The sequence below is a fragment of the Malaclemys terrapin genome, chromosome 1 (assembly GCF_027887155.1).
Source record: "Malaclemys terrapin pileata isolate rMalTer1 chromosome 1, rMalTer1.hap1, whole genome shotgun sequence".
Classification (NCBI taxonomy): domain Eukaryota; kingdom Metazoa; phylum Chordata; order Testudines; family Emydidae; genus Malaclemys; species Malaclemys terrapin.
Genome location: NC_071505.1, coordinates 152,894,208 through 152,910,973, shown reverse-complemented (window position 1 = coordinate 152,910,973; position 16,766 = coordinate 152,894,208). Strand labels below are relative to the sequence as shown.

General features: G+C 48.2%; 1 protein-coding gene across 1 annotated transcript; it reads right to left on the bottom strand.

Annotated features, from left to right (window-relative positions):
* Nucleotides 1-255: 255 nt before the first annotated feature.
* On the bottom strand, nt 256-16,320 carry DRD3 (dopamine receptor D3). The gene is made up of 6 exons (XM_054016399.1): nt 16,039-16,320; nt 5,689-5,801; nt 4,235-4,377; nt 3,554-3,750; nt 2,171-2,510; nt 256-452 (listed from the first exon to the last, which is right to left on the bottom strand). The coding sequence occupies exons 1-6, from the start codon at nt 16,318-16,320 to the stop codon at nt 256-258; spliced, it is 1,272 nt and encodes a 423-aa protein (XP_053872374.1).
* Between the last annotated feature and the right edge of the window lie 446 nt (nt 16,321-16,766).

Below are 16,766 nucleotides of genomic sequence, written 5' to 3'. Positions count from 1 at the left end.
GCGGTCAGGCTGCTCTCTAGTGGCTACAGCTTGCAGGGCATAGAAACCCTGATACAGCAACAGCCAATGGAGATTCTTCTTTAGCTGAAGCGTTTGGGACTTGTGGGACAGAAGATCCTGAGCTTTCTCCCTGTGGATGGCTGAGAGCGTCTATCCATGTGGCCTCTCACTATGGAACTACCTCAGTAAGCTCCTGCCTGCCACACCCTCCTGGGTTTACTATTAAATCAAGCCTTTGTCCTTCCACCCCCGCTGTCAGCAGGACAAGATCTTGAGGAAAGCTTTGCGGAACTCAGTGTTAAAGGTCGTGTAAATGATGGGGTTGAGAGCGCTGTTTACATAACCAAGCCATGTGGTGGCACTGTAGAGCTCCCGGGTTATGTGACAAGCCTGGCAGTGGGTGTTCAGGATGTGGGTCATGAAGAATGGCAGCCAGCAGACTACGAATGTCCCTAGGGTTTAAAGGAGAGATGAAAGAACATATTGATTTTGGATTAATGCTGTTGCTCAGGGCTAAACTCTGCCCCCACTTATACCCATGCCAGACTGGGTTCTTCTGCCAGATGTGTGACTTGCTGGGCAAGTCACTTCACCTCTCCATGCCTCATTTTCCCCTTTTGTAAAGTGAGGTTCAGAACACCCACCACAATCATGTTCCCTGCATGCACATGTTCACCAACTCAGGCTGGTTCCTGCTCTTTAAGACACATGTAACTCACTAAACTACAGAAACCAATAGAGAGGTGTGGTCTTATTTACAGAGAGAGAGGCATCATCCTAGTCTCCACTACTGGGAGATCGACACTGTTGCAATCGAGGCAGCAGGGATTGATTTAGTGCATCTAGTGAAGACTTGCTAAATCAATGGCAGAATGCTCTGCGGTCAACCCTGGTTCTAAGGTTGCCAACCCTTGCGATTTTGCCAGGACTCTCCCAGAATCAGGCTTGATCTCCCAGAGGCTACTGCAGCCAAACCAGGAGATTTTAGGCGCTAAAACTCCAGCAGGGCTAAGGAGGCTCCCTGCCTGCCCTGGCTCCGCGCAACTCCTAGAAGCGGCTGGCATCTCCCTGGGGCCCCTGGGGTCTCCGTGTGCTGCCCCCACCCAAGCGCCGGCTCCGCAGCTCCCATTGGCCAGGAACCGCAGCCAATGGGAGCTGCGGGGGTGGTGCCTGCAGGTGGGGGCAGCGCGTGGAGACCCTCTGGCCTCCCCGCCTTGTAACCACTGCCAGAGGGATGTGCCAGTCGCTTTCAGAAGCCGCCCAAGATAAGCGCCGCCTGGCCGGAGCCTGCACCCCGATCCCCCTCCCTAGCCCTGAGCCCTCTCCCACACCCAAACTCCCTCCCAGAGCCCGCACCCCGTCCCGCACCCCTGCCCAGCCCTGAGCCTGCACCCAAACTCCCAGAGCACCCTCCTGCATCCCTGCACCCCCTCCTGCACCCAACCCCCCTGCCCCAGCCTGGTGAAAGTGAGTGAGGGTGGGGGAGAACAAGTTACGGGGTGGGGGAATGGAGTGAGCAGGGGGCAGGGCCTGGAAGTAGGGGCAAGGCCGTGGCCTCGGGAAAGGGGTGGGGTAGGGGTGGGGAAAGAGTGTTTGGGTTTGTGCGATTAGACTGTTGGCAACCCTACCCAGTACTCCAGCTCTCTGAGAAGAGTAAGGGACGTCAACCAGAGAGTGTCTTCTGTCAGCTCAGCATGGTGTAGACACCGCAGTAAGTTGACCTAAGCTACATCGACTTCAGCTACGTTATTCACATAGCTGGAGTAGCGTAACTTAGGTCGACTTACCCCGGAGTGAAGACAAGCCCTTAGAGACTTTTCTTATTGACCTACACCTGGGGTGGTGATGGTCAAAAATAAGTGATAGATCAAAAAATTCACTGTCCAGAGAGGCACCCAAAAGTTGAGATGATTATCAGAACTTTTAAGTCTCTCTTCCTTGTCCCTTAATGTTTCCTTCTGCGGAAGAAGAGATCTTTCTGAATTCAGTGGCACTGCAACGATTCACACCAGCTGGGGCCCTCAGTTACAAAAGTCCCTTATATTACTTTATGCTGGTATTTTGCATTTCAATAGCATCTTCCATGTGGAGATCTCAAAGCACTTTCCAAACACTTAGCCTCACAGAAACCCGCCCCGTGAGATGGTTAAGCAGAGTACTTCTCACTCACCCAGAACGATAGCCAGCATCTGTGTGGCCTTCCTCTCTCTCAGCTGTACTGTCCGGGGCTGCTGGTGCACTAGCTTCAAAGAGGTCAAGATTTTGCCATTGCTGAGTTTATGCACCTCCAAGCTCTGTTCTCTGCTTCTCCTCTCCTCTTTTAGCTCATTTCCATTGGTCCTGGCCCTGGGGAAGGAAGCTTGGTGGCAGAAGCTGCAGTACTGCTGCAGGTCAGAGGGGGTCAGCAGCTTCTTTTCAGGGGAGAGCTCTTGGATTGGGGATTTTAGCTGCAGATGGGATGAGAGGGGATCTTGGTGCCCATGGTGCAAAGTTTTCCTCTCTTTGTGCTCCTGAAATGGAGGAATCCACAGAAATGTCAGGAACTATGGGTGAACAATGCAGTTTGCCAGGCCACGTGTAAAGCGGGACTCAGGGGAGCGCTTGTTCCCTTTTGGCAGCAAGCAGTAGGCCTGAATCAACACCCAGGATGCAAATTCACCCAAACTTTGGGGAGGTTCCAGATCCATTCTTGGAGCTGGAGCTGAACTTTGCACCTGACCCCTATCTCACAGTGGGATGACCTAGAACCCTGCATCTCTACTTTGCACCGAGGCCCAGATCCTTAAAGGTGATCAGGCTCCTAACTTGTACTAATATCAGTGGAAGTTAGGAGCCTAAATTAGGACCTGTGCCCTAGCTCTATCTTTAATTGGATGAACAAGAGCCCTGGATATGAACCCTTCACTTCCCAGCCACCCGACTTCGGAGTATATTTGTGCTTAGTGGTATTCCCTGCCTCCCCTTATGCATATTTTCCAGTGTAGCATTATTGTGAGGAAACCTCACACGTTAATGCAATATTGTGGAGCCACATATGGAGCAGAGCAAGCAGAATTCTGTAGCTGTTTGACCCTTTGAGTCTGCTAAGTGAGGAGAGCTTTAACAGTTTGCAATCCCTGAGGCTCTGATCATTAAAATAACCATAAAAATTAAAAGAAAAAAAAAGCCAGAATGCTGCAGGATCATTCTGTCACAGCTCTGAAGAAACACTGATTTAGGCCTTGCCCTTCTCTGCTGTGAGGGTCTTAGAGAGGTGGAGATATGGATACAAGCTCCAGAACAGTATCCCCTTGTTTGAGACTGGTCAAGGCTTTAGTTGGAGCCCCTATTCCAGGGGTGTTTCTGCTGAGCGACAGGAGGTATTTTTCTTCCTTCACACCTAGCACTGAATGCCTTGACTCCCAACCCCTCCCAGATCGGGCAGCAAGAGTCAAACCCGGGTTTCCTATAGCGCTAAGAGTTAGGCTCCCCAGGCTCAGTTTAAAGGATGGGGGTGGAGGCAGAGAATGCTCTGACATCTGATCAGTTCAGACTGCGTTCACTTCGGTCTTACTTTCTGTGTGTAACAGGCTTTGATGCTGATGCTATGGCTGGCCTGCCTGGAGAGGCTTCGTTTCCTCTGTCTCTGCCTCAGCACGAAATAAATCCGGACATAAAGCAGCAAGGTGACCACGAAGGGAAGGTAGAAGGATACCACCGAGGAATAGATGACAAAATCAGGGTTCGATATAGAACAGACACTAGGATCCCCTGGAGAGAGAGAGAGAAAGAGAGCGGGGAGTGGTTAGGCTGCTATGGACTTCAGGAACTACAAGGATGTTTTGGTGCACATCAAGGTGTTTAATGCAGCCTAGGGACTATGTCACAGAGGTGCAGCTCCAGAGATATAGGTCAGCATGCCAAGTTACATCTCGGCCTATCTATCTATCTGTCTGTCTGTATATGTGAGTGCCTCCACTTTCTGGGTAAAGTCTAGGCTCAGCTAATCAAGCACAGACCGATGCACTAGAACAGCAGCAGGTGCCGCAGTCCAATGTCAGACTGGAGAGTGCCCTAAAATATAGGGCCTCCTTGTGAATTGAACCCCTTTCCCTCTTTAGATGCAGGATTTGTAGTTCTTAGCAGCTGCCTCTGACGGTCAGACTTTGTAGGCCACGTTTGGCCTTTGGGCCAACTTTGGGGACCACCATTTCTAATTCTGCTCAGACACTCCTGCTCTGGAAATTGCTGTTACCTGTGGTATTGAAGCCAAACAGGAGGGGGCAGGACACAGCAAATGCCAACATCCAGACCATCACGATCATAATGGAAACCCTCCTGCAGGAGCTCTTCCCTGTGCCGTACTGATACTGAACTGGCATCACCACTGCCGTGTACCTGCGAAAGGAACCAGCTCCAAAGAGAGGGGGGAGGAGGAAGAAAGGCATGGAAAGGAGACAATGATCAAAACAAAAGAGAGAGTGAGAGAGAGAGAGAGAAAGGGCCCAGGTTTGACAGGGAGGAGCGAAGGCAGCGAGAGAATGGGAGACAGGGAATATGGTAGTGAAAGTAGTGGATATAAGAGAGAGGGAGAGACCCAGGAGATTGAATAATCAGAGCAAGGATTTGCAGTGGTGGTAAGGAGGGTGGGAAAGGGAGCAAGAGGAACAATAGAGAAGCAGATGGTCACTTATCATCCCTAAGGTTAAGATTTTGATGAACAGCTGATATTGCCCCAGTGATGAGGCAGAAGGCTAGAATGGAGGCTACCAGCTCTGGATGCCGCGAGGTCTGGGGAAGATGACAGATACGGCTGGAAACTCAGGGTATGGGCCAACTCATTGATTCTGTCATTGAAATCAGCGGAAAGGCTCCCACTAACTTCAGTGGGCTTTGGGCCAGGCCCTCTGCGAGGCTTGCTTTGCACAGTTTCCTCTGAATCATGGCAGAAGGAGAATGGCAGGATGTGTTTCTCCCCCAGTTTCCCAACCCCTAGGGAATTCAGCCCCCTAAAGCTGCACCTCCGGAGGTCTGTGCCGAGTTTTGTGGCCATCCCTATCACCACCACCCACAGACATTCACTGGAAATTGATTTAAACACACATCCCTTCAGTCCCACAATGTTACCAGTCATCTGCTCCACTTCAGGGTGCGTTAAAACTATGGTAAGGCTGGAGAGCACATCCAGATAGTTTTTCTCTCTCTTTTAAGCTGTGTTTATTAAAACCTCACAGGTGAGACTTGCAAAGGCAAAGGACCCTTAAGTGCCCACTCCCATTGAAAGTCAGTGGGAGTTAGATGCCTAATTCACTTTTGTACTTTTGAAAATCTTCCCCTCTATTATCGAGGCATGGAAAACCACCCCCATGAACACTTTCCTTGTATGATGTGCTTCTTTTCCCCACCCTCTATTTCCCTGCCTTTTTATAGCATAAGTTCTTTCCATCAGGGACTGTGCCATCTTCCGTGTTTGTACAGCACCTAGCACATGGGAGGCACGACTGTAGCAACAACAATACTAGTCATAATGATGATGGTGGCTGGAGACTTTCAAGAAAAACTGGGTTCTCACAGATATCTGCTTTACCTTTGGCATTTAGACAAGGTATTTGTACCCAACCATTGTGCAAGCAGGCCCAGCCTGCTATCCCTTCCATCCCCAGTCCTGAGACCTACTCCTAGCTTCATGCTAATCTCCTTGGCTCCTACCTGTCAATGCTGATAGCACAGAGGTTTAAAATGCTGGCTGTGCACATCATCACGTCCATAGTGACAAAGATGTCGCAGCAGACACGGCTGAAATTCCAGACTCCTCCAGTCACCTGAGCATCAATTTCAAAATATTAGCCTTGCTTCATACTGGATACCAATGCATTGCACTTCTATTGGTCCTTCCATCTGATGATATCAAAAGGACTGTATGAACATTAATGATGCATTATTATACCTTTTTTACAGAGGGGGAAACTGAGGCATGTAGTGTTTAAGCAATTTGCCCAAAGTCTCTCAGTAGTAGGTCAAGAATAGAACCAAGGAGACCTGATTCCCATTCCACTGCTTTGTGTGTGCTGCAAGGGGATGAAGGTGAGAAAATTAGGAGAAAACAGCCCCTATCCCAACATTTTAGCATGAAGACAGCCACAGAAATTGAATTACAACTAATGTTTAAGGAAAATCACAGACAAAACAAACAAAAAATGAGTGGCTAAGAATGTTTCCCAGCTTGGCTTCTGGAATTATTCCAGAGCCAATGAACTGGGAAAGTGACTCTGTTGCCCAGGGATTTTGCATATTCACATGACAGCACAGATCCTTTTCCAGAATCTTGTCTGAAATCTTATTTCACTTGTTCTAAAGGAGGGCCTGAGCTGCCAACTGTGAATATTACATCTGGATCCAAACTTTCCCAAAATTCACAGGGTCGTGAAATTTGGGGGTTTGGTTTGCGCCCATTTCTAGTTTCCTTTCATTTACATTTAAAATATAATGTAAAATATATGGAATAATGTCATGGAGGTGGCTAGTGATGGATAAATCACATGCTCAGCCCAACTGTCAGATTTTAGTGAGGACTTTCAAATTCTGCATACGCTCAGCTCAACACTTTGGCTTGTAAATGCCCGTTTTACCTAGCTAAGCACCAGTGCGGAGGCCCAATTGCAGGATTGTGATGTCCTCTTTAAGTGCTAGTGTTGGGAAGTTGAATCTACAGGAGATGCTTTGGGAATTCTGAACACACCAAGGTCAGATGTGAACACTTCCTAGATTATTAGTTACTGAAGAACAGGCCATAGCTCCTTGGACCGTTCATTTCCCCTAGATTTCTAATGAAGACTCATGTTGCTGACTCACCTCTGACACTGATGCCAGGCTCGAATTCCACTGACTAGGTTGTAAAGCACCAAGGATCATTAAGCTGTTCAGAGCACTTGATGAACTGTCCATTACAGGACCTCTAATAAATTTGTTGCTAGTGCTGATGAAAAGTATTTGAAGGACAGCCACGGAGACAGAATGCTTGTTTTTAATCCACAGAAAATCAAGTGCAGCAGAAAGGAATGCTGCCCCCAACCTTTCCACCCCACAGAAATAGTGGAAGAAAAAGCTGCTTCGAATGAGGGAATTTGCCCTACTTTTTTACTCAGGATCACAGTTCACGGTTTCGATAGGCTCCTCACCTGCCTCAATGCAGTGACAGCAGCAATGACCAAGAGCACTTGGTCAGGCTGTTGCGACCTTTCCTTTCAGATGTGGATCTCACCACAGTGATCCCTGCCTTTGTTCCCTCCAGACGGGATCATTGCAACGTGCTCTACACCTGAAAACCATTCAGGCACGTCAGCTACGTGCAGAACGTGGCCGCCAGCTTGTTGAATTGGGGCTTCTCATAGAGACTATATTACCCATGTGCTCTGTGATCTGTACTGGCTCCCAGTTTATTTCTGGGGGCAGTTTGATGTGTCGGCTTTAAGCAATTAATCCCTAAACGGGATGGGTGCTGGTTATTGCAGCAGCTGCCTCCCTCCCTGGGTGATACCATGGCAGCTGTGATCAACAGAGGTGCTCAGACTTACTGTCCCCTCATTGATAAGGAAGAGGGTTGCGGGGGAGTGTTTGACTCTAGAAGTAATTTTCTGTGTTGTTCCACAGGAGCCTGAAATTGTTGATTTTCAGGTCATGGTGCAAAGCCCATCCATTCTTCCAGGCTTTTTCTAGGGTGCAGAGCTGAGTGGGTGATGGAGAATCTAAGTCTGGGTGTGATCAGGAGGGTGTTAGATCTGGACGTGGTTATATTTTTGTACTGACACCATTTTTAGATGACTGGAAAACAAATGAGTTTTGACTCTGGAGGAGCAAACTCTAGGGCTGAAAAGGTTGTTCAGTCTCCATTCAGTCCTTGGCCTGTGTGCTGAAACTGCCAGCAACGAGGGGTTACTGTGATGTGGACACCTGTTCACTAAAAAGCATACTGAATATAAATTGGACTTTTAAAGTCTTTTTGGACACTATTGATCTATTAATGGCTTTTCTGATGTGCCCATCATTGTAGTAATCTATTTGTCATTTAAACCAGCAACCTGGCACTTAAAGTCTCTGAGGCTAGTACTAGGGTTGCCAACTTTCTAATTGCACAAAACCAAACACCTCTGCCCAGCCCCTTCCCCGAGGCCCAGCCCCCACTTACTCCATCCCCTCTCCCTCCATTGCTCACTCTCCCCCACTCTCACTCACATTCACCTGGCTGGGGCAGAGGGTTGGGGTGCAGGGGGGGTGAAGGGCTTGGGGTGTGGGAGAGGGCTCTAGGCTGGGGCAGGGGGTTGGGGTTCAGGGGGGATGAGGGCTCCGGCTGGGGGTGTGGGCTCTGGGGTGGGGCAGGGGATGAAGGGTTTGGGGTGCAGGAGGGGGCTCCAGGCTGGGGCAGGTAGTTGGGGTGGGGGGTGTGAGGGCTCTGGCTGGAGGTGTGGGCTCTGGGGTGGGGCTGGGGATGAGGGGTTTGGGGTGCAGGAAGGGGCTCAGGGCTGAGGTAGGATGTGTGGGGTGCTGGCTCCCAGTTTGGGTGCAGGAGGGGACTCCGGGCTGGGGCAGGGGGTTGGGATGCGGGAGAGGGTTCAGGATGTGGGGTCCCGGCAGTGCTTACTGCAGCTCCCGGAAGCAGCTGCCAGGTGCCTGGATCCCCTAGGCTCAGGGCGGCCAGGGCAGTTCCACGCGCTGCCCTCGCACCCTCAGGCGCCACCCCCTCATCTCCCATTGGTCACAGTTCCCCGTCAATGGGAGCTGGCAGTAGGGGTGGGGGCAGTGCACGTAGCATCCCTGGCCGCCCATGTATCTAGGGGCTTCAGGGACCTAGTGTCCGCTTCTGGGAGTCGCGTGGAGCTAGGGTAGGCAGGGAGCCTGCCTTAGCCCCGGGCCCCCACTGCGCTGCTGACCTGAATTTTAATGGCCCAGTTGGCGGTGTCGACCAGAGCTGCCTGGGTCCCTTGTTGACAGGGCGTTCCAGTCAAAAACCGGATGCCTGGCAATCCTAACTAGTACCAGTCCCCTAGCCTCCCTGTTCTGGATATCAGGCTCAGAGGGGCAGGTGCGCTCTCTCTCTCTCTCTCTCTCTCTCACACACACACACACACACTCACTCTCTCTCTCTCCCCTCCTCCCCCAAGTCTGCTAATGAGTCTGGTCTCCTGATTGGTTGAATTCCAGCAGGCACTTTCTTAACACCTGAAGCAGGGCGGGGTCTCTGGCTGCTCACTACAGTTCCATGCTGGCAGCTGTGTTTCTGGTCTTGATCTTGCCTACTCCTTGCTCTTTATAGTTGGTTCCTGCTCCTGCTGCTTCCTGGATCTGGCTTGTTCCCTGGACTTGGTAACTTGGCTCCTCATTTGGGTTCTGGCCACTAGGCCTGATCACCCCTGTTCAGCCATTAGGCCAGCCTCCTGTCCTGACCATTAGGTAAGGCTGTCCACAGCGTGCTTCTTAACACACATGCCTCTTTCCATGCTGGCAAAGGGAGGGGAACTTTCAAAAAATAAAACCAAATTAATTTTGTTGAAATGAAAATGTTACCTCTAGGAGCATGTTATGTCAGTAACAAACACCTCTGTTTCCCAGCTATTGGGATGGCATGAGGTCTTGCTCCCAGCTCCTGCTGCCATAGCGATCTGCGTAGGAGGAGAGAAACCAGAAAGAAGCATCCCTTCCATCAACTAAGTACAATCAAAGGTGCAGAGTGAGCTACTGCCAGGGCCTGATTTTATCCTCCAGAGGGAAAACCTGTGGGGAGGAGTAAGGAGGAATCCAAATTCTGATTTCAGGAGGTTGGATTTGCCCGCCTTTTGCAGAAGAACTGGGGGTTCAGCTTCCAAACGCTGCAGATTTCCTGGAATCCAAGTGGCTCCTGGATATCAGCCAGGCGTTTGCACTGGCTCCTTACCAACCTACCCCAGCTTCCTGAGAGTATGGCTTCAAGGACTCCTCAATAGACAGCTGCTTCCCTGTAAGAGGATGCATCACAGCAGAGAGGCTCTGCAGGAAAACTAATGCAGTATCGGAGTGTAATAATTTTCCTCCTCATTTCCTGTGGGGTAAGTGTGGAATGATGCGCTCTCCCTCTTATCCCCAGTCTGCATCCAGCCTTCCTGGGCCTACAGATAGTGTTGCATGACATCTGGCGCAGAGGATGATGGTGTCATGAAAGCAGCTTCCTACCACACCGTGGGCAATCAAAGGTGTACAATTTCTCACCTCAGGAACACTCATGCAAGGTCAGTCAGTAAGTGGCACTGTTATTAATCTCTGCTTCTAAGGCAACAGGCAGTGTGGAAAGTGCAGAAAGCAAACGAGGAGGCAATTCTCTGAAATGAGACCACTCTGCTGCTTACTAATGTTTTTAATTACCGAAAAATATGTGCTTGAGTGAATGAAGCATTCAGCATCTGTTCAGCTCCCCTTTATGGTCCTACTGCCCAGTATCTGAAATGCTCATTGTTGTTCATTAGTTACTGTCTGTTTCATGCCAGCATTTCCAGAGATGTGTAAGCAGGTTAGAAGCAGAGCTGTGCAAAATGTGGTGATGTATTGTGCTATCTGGTGTTTTTCTTGAAAGCTAGGATTCTCGCCTAATCATGTGTCTCCTGGGGACACATGATTAGGTAAGAATCTAACTTTTTTTGTTTTTTTTGTTTTAATGAAAACTAGGTTTCTAGCCTCATGGCTGTGGAGAAAAGCTTGAAAACCTGAGCCATAAAGGCTATGAAACTAGAAAACAAAGACCCTACAAGTTATTTTTATAAATCTAAATTTGTAAGCCCATGTCATGATTTTTTGAGACCAAAGTCATGATTTTTTTGAATGTGTGAAGTTGACAATACTGAAAACTTTTGCAACAGAATCACAAAAAGGGCATCTAGCTTCATAGTTTGATGCAAACACAAAACTCATTACAAGTTTGTCATAAGGTCTGTGGAGGTTCAAGAACCTTTCACCAGAAGTTGGAGTCGGGGGTTTGCATCAAAGCCAGGTGCAGATGACACAGCTCATGTATGTCAAATGTGGTAGCTTCCAAAGTTCTGGGCTCATTAGCACATGAAACTCTGGGAATATGAACCACTGGAAGTGAAACTGAAGAAAATCTTGGCAGAAAATGCTCTGAAGTGAAACCTCTCAGGGTTACACATTCAGACTAGACTGACTACATACTGAGTCTTAGCATATAAAAAAGGGATGTTTGTCAGATCAAAATGATGGGTTGAAATCTGTTCTCATTTGCCCCAATCAGCATTTCTAAATGTGGAGTAACTCCATTGAAGTCAGTGGAATTACTTACTATTTGTCCAGGGGTAGCTGAGATCAGAATTTGACGTAGATTATTACAACTGAAAATTTTTTATAGACGTAATTTTGCTTTTTGCTATTTTTGATCTTTCTTTTCTTCTTCTTATTCCACTTAGCTTTGTTAATGAAACTAGAACTTGCCAGTTTGCCTTTCTGGTTCTCATATTCTAGTGGGATACTTATGTGACCTTCTTAGTGCCTTTCATCTGAGGATCTCAAAGCATTTTATAACTATTAACTAAATTAGGGTTACCATACGTCCGGTTTTTCCCGGACATGTCCGGCTTTTTGGCAACCAAACCCCCGTCCGGGGGGAATTGCCAAAAAGTCGAACATGTCGGGGAAAAATACTGGCCAGGCACTTCCTCTCCCGCGGCTGCTCTGCTCCTCCCCGGACTCAGACTTCGGCTCCGTTTAAGAGCCAAGCTGCCCGAGCTAGCGCTACCGGCTTCGGGCAGCCCCCATGCCTCCGGACCCTGCGCCGCCGGAGCAGAGCAGCTGGAGCCGGGGAGAAGTGCCCGGCCGGGGGCGCAGGGTCCGGAGGCATAGGGGCTGCCCAAAGCCCGAGTGCTACTGGCTTCATGGTTTGCCGGGCAGCCTCCAGACCCTGCGCCCCCTGTTGGGCACTTTCCCTCCCGGGCTCCAGCTGTGCTGGGGAAGCGCCGGCCGGGGGCGCAGGGTCTGGAGGCTGCCCGGCAAACCGTAAAGCTGGTAGCGCTCGGGCAGCCCTTTTCGCGTGACTTGGAGGGAGGAGGGGGAGTTAGGGCGGGGAAAGAGCAGAGTTGGGGCGGGGCCGGGGGTGGGAAAGGGGCGGGGCTAGGGCCCGTGGAGTGTCCTCTTTTTTTTTTTTTTTTATTTTTTAAATATGGTAACCCTAAACTAAATTAATCCTCACAACCACCCTTGTGAATTAAGTGGGTTTTAACTCGATTGCACAGATGATGAACCGGAGACACAGACAGATGAGGTGACAGGGCTTCTGAGATCACAATGAGTCAGTGACATTGCTGGGAATAGAGCCCATGGGTGAAATCCTGGCAAAACTCCTATTGACTTCAGATTTCTTGACTGCTAGTCCTGTGCTTTATCCACAAGACCAACGTTATGTTTAGCTGTTCCAGCACTGTTGCAAATATTGCCAGTGAAAGGTATTGGATTGACAGCCATGGAGACTCAAAAAAGGTAGAAATGATAAATGAAAAAAACATTAAAATGTGAATGTCTTAAACACATCTTGAATAATAGGATTATAGTCTTCATTCCACTGAGCCCCTTTTAAAAATATACAAACCAAATATGGCCATCTGCAGATTTTAAAAGTTGTATCTGGGCACTGATGCCATACCTAGGAGCAGGGCCGGCTCTAGGCATCAGCATTCCAAGCATGTGCTTGAGGCAGCACTTTTCAAGGGGCGGCACTCCGATATTTTTTTTTTTTTTTTTTTTTTGCTTCGGCGATGGCAAAAAACCTGGAGCTGGCCCTGCCAAGGAGTCCAGGAGCAATGATGAACCGCATAAAAACATGAGGTTGAGAGTCACTTTGATAGTAGGGGGAAAACATGCACCCTTAGTTGAGAGCTATTGTTGACTTGACTGTCTACTTTACTGTGCTTCTCATTGTCAATTAGCATTGTCTCTCTTATTCAAATTTGGCTTCCGCCATCTGGTTTCCATCCGCATTTCAAACTCTGCCAGACACTGGTGATGGCTGCCTTCTAAGTCTGAAAAAAGGTGCTGGGTATCATTAGCCTTCTGATGTTGTAGCCCGTGCTCTGCATTGGCTTTACAGAGATGTAAGGAAAGAAAGGACTAACTGCTGTAGGACTCCACAACAGAGAGGCCACCAGTGGGACAAGCAGTTGCCCACCCCACTCCTCTGAGATGTCAGACAATTCCATCCACCCCTGTGGAGATGGAATTTGCATCCACTCATGTCAACAGCAGCTCATGATAAATGATATCAAAGATTTTTTTTTTGAAAGGTCTATGGTAGCAGTAGCCATAAAGGGGATGGGGATTGGGCTTCCCTCACTTCCCTCAGCAAATCATCAATCACTGTGATGAATGGGTGTTTTTGTGCCAAGAAACATGACTGGTTGGGCTCCAAGACTTTGAAGCTATAAGATGATGCTATGGTTGGCCTGCTAGCACCATCTCAATCTTTCTCAGAAAAGGATGGCTGTAGGCTGAATGACATTTGGCAAGGACATTAGGGTCCAGAGTTCATTTCTTGGGCAGGGTCCAGGCCAGATTGTAAAAATTTTGATAGGCAATCTTCACACAAAGTGCCTTGGGATAGCAAATGACTTGTAAATGTAAAACCTTCAACCACCTTTGGTCTTACCATAAATTATGAGATGGATGGCAGCAGGCTTCAGATGTGTCTTGACAAACATGGACCCTGGAAATAGCTATTTTACATGATTTTTGACAATGGAGTGGATTATTCAGTCTTCCCTGGGAATGGTTGGTCACTGCACTATTCGATGAAACACAACAGATTCACCGTTGTACTAAAGAATGATGCTCACAGGTGAGAGACTGCAGCCAATAGGTGGGATCACCTATTCTACAAACTGGGAAAAATCCACCTTCTGTACTCTGAGTTTCTTATCTTTGTATTACTAGATGCATAGGAAGTGCTGTGTAATGGTCAGAGTAGTGGATTGGGAGTCAGGACTCCTGGGTTCTCTTCCTGGCTGTCCTCCTGATTCTCTGTCGTCTTTTGGATAAGGCACTTCACTTCTCTGTGTTTTGGGGGGTGAAAAGGTTTTTGCTGCTACAAAGTGGACCACCTTCCTATTCTTAAGCTGTGGCCCCAAAGCTGCCTGGAGATGGAATTTGCACCACAACATGCTTCAGTTTCCTGGTCCATAAAATGTGGATAATAAGAGGATTGATGAACTCATTAATGCTTACAGAGCACTTTTCATCCTAGGATCTCAAGATATTGTAGATGCAAAGTGGTGTTGGTTTGAAATCAGGATAGTTTTCTAACAGCATTTTTCTCTTCCACCATTAAAATTGCATTCACTCCAGTCTCTCCTTCCTGAGTGTTTTTATTTTCTTTCTTCCTTACCTTTTCTCATTGTGCACCTCATTTTTTTGCCTCCTTTCCATCTTTGTTTGCTGTCTCCTCTTGAGGTCATAGATCTAACACCTTAGTACTAGATATTCCTTACGCTAGCTGTGGTATAGTTCTAGATAGATTTTTCTGTATTTTGCTACTGACTTAATTAGGAATGTGATGTGGCATGCAATATGGTATTCTTTCATTTCTGATCCACTATGATGTCATAAATAATCATCAATGTCACTATTCATATCACCTGTGAATAGAACAGGTCCTTCATTTCTCTTCAGGGTGATTCTGCAATGGATGTCAGTTTAGGAGAATGACTCAGACAACATAAAGGAAACATTAATGCAATAACAGTCTCCAAAGCCTTTGTAGGTTTAACCAGACTTAATGACTATAATCGATGCGCGTTAGCTACAATTGTTACATATCTCAGTGGGTTTCTCTGAACTTGTGCAAAAATAGCTTTAAAAAGCCTCATGACCGAGCCAGGCGTGCCCCCACCATTAGTGTTCTACACTGCTGTGTGGGGAAACTTGAATTTTAGGGTCATATTCTCCATTGCTCTGCACCACCTGTAGTAATTTACACCAATGCAAAGTCAAAAGGTACAATTTTCTACCCATTTAGCACTGGTGTATTTGACTGCATTGGATGCAGGGCAATGGAGAGTCAGGCTCCCTGTCTCTCTCTTTCCCTGTGCCAGCAGGGCTTGGAAATTATTGCCAGGGACTGGCCTAACACTATTAGTGCTTTGGTACACTTTGTACTCCTGGGGGAATTCTGCACCAAAAATTTAAAAATTCTGCACACAATATTTTTAAATTCTGCATATTTTATTTGTCAAAATAACACTATATAATCACACCAGTTTCAGGTATTTTGAAATAAATTACCAAAATAATTATCAGCAACTATGTCTGTAACAGTACAGACACACAAAAATTCCTCCAGGAGTAGAGAGTAAAGGAAACCGCTACAACAATCCAGTTCCTGTTTCTCTGCCCCCAGAGCCGGGTGGGGGTGTCAGACACTTGCAATCCCTTCCCCACAGATCCCAGCTGCAGTGCTCCCCAGCCCAGACAGTTGCACCCCCTCCCCTCCAGAGCCCAGGGATCCAGAGGGAGAAACAGTCTGATGGTGGTCCCGAGGTTGTGTGGTGTTTCCTGCATGCCGCCTCCTTCCTTCAGGGCTTGCTGAGAACTGCAGTTGCCAGGAAGCCTCCACTCCCTCCCCCTCCTCCCGGCAGTGTCTTCTACTTGCGAGCTAGGCTCTGCTGGGTCCAGCAGCCCCTAGTGGCAGCCAACAGCTCTGCAGCCCATTTCTGTGGAGGAAAAGGAAATTCTGTGCAAAAAATATTAACTTCTTCACAAAGTCTGCATGTGGAGAGGTACAGAATTCCCCCAGGAATAACTTTGTAGGAGGCCTGGATTCCACTTCTTTCTCCAGGCCTTCTGCTGCTTAGACCAGCAGAAGGAGAGACCAGTCTGGGCAGTAGGCTCAGCTTGTGGAAGTATAGCAATGGGGAATGCTCAACAGTGACACTGCTGGCTGATTCAGGAGTGGCCTTCATGTGCTCTGAATGTGTCTCATTCATGTATAAATGCCACAAGGCACTGTTGCTATTTAAACATAGCCTAAGATGTACTCACCTCCAGGTATACCACCCACGGCATCACCAGTGTGGCCACCAGCAAGTCTGCCACGGCCAGGCTCACCACCAGGTAATTCGTTGTGGTTTGCAAGGTGCGTTCTCTTAGCACTGCTAGGCAGACCAGCACGTTCCCAAAGACAATGGCCAAAATCAAGGTGCTGTAGCCGAGGGCGTAGTAGGCATGGGAGTGTGGCAGGCCGGGCTCTGTTGAGTTCTCTTGCCCATGTGTGACAGAGCTAGTAGTGTTGAAATAGCTGTTGACTCTAGTGAAGAGCGCCATTGGGAGGCAGGCAGAGAGCTGAAAATAGACACAGAGCAACTCTAGTAAGCAATTTCTTCAGCTATGACCTGCATCTTTCATCCAAATTATTGCACCGCCCTCTACAGGCCGTGAGCCAGATCCTGAAGCCTTTACTTAGGTGAAGTTCTTAAAGCCAATGTGAGTTTTGCCTGAGTACAGAGAGAATAAAGGATTCAGAATTTTAATCTATTTGTGTATTTAATGCACATTTCCTCTGCCAATGAAATGCAGCCATGTGGAGTTGGGCAGCTGTTTAGCAATGTACAACAACACTGCACAACTGTGTAAGAGAATTAGTGGAAAACACCATCTAACTGAGAGCAGAGGAAATCCAGGAGGGCAGAATTGTAGTTATCTGAACTAGAATTTGGGCAGAACCCTGAGGCTAACCTCTCTTCTTTTGCAAAAACTGCTATGGACTCCTT

Bases quoted from the DNA above. Each gene is read 5' to 3' on its own strand.
- DRD3 (XM_054016399.1), bottom strand. From the start codon at position 16,320: ATGGCGCTCTTCACTAGAGTCAACAGCTATTTCAACACTACTAGCTCT. The intron at 5,802-16,038 runs GTGAGTACATCT...ATTGATGCTCAG, and splicing joins CGTGGGTGGTATACCTGGAG to GTGACTGGAGGAGTCTGGAA. The intron at 2,511-3,553 runs GTAAGACCGAAG...CCTCCATTTCAG, and splicing joins AAGCCTGTTACACACAGAAA to GAGCACAAAGAGAGGAAAAC.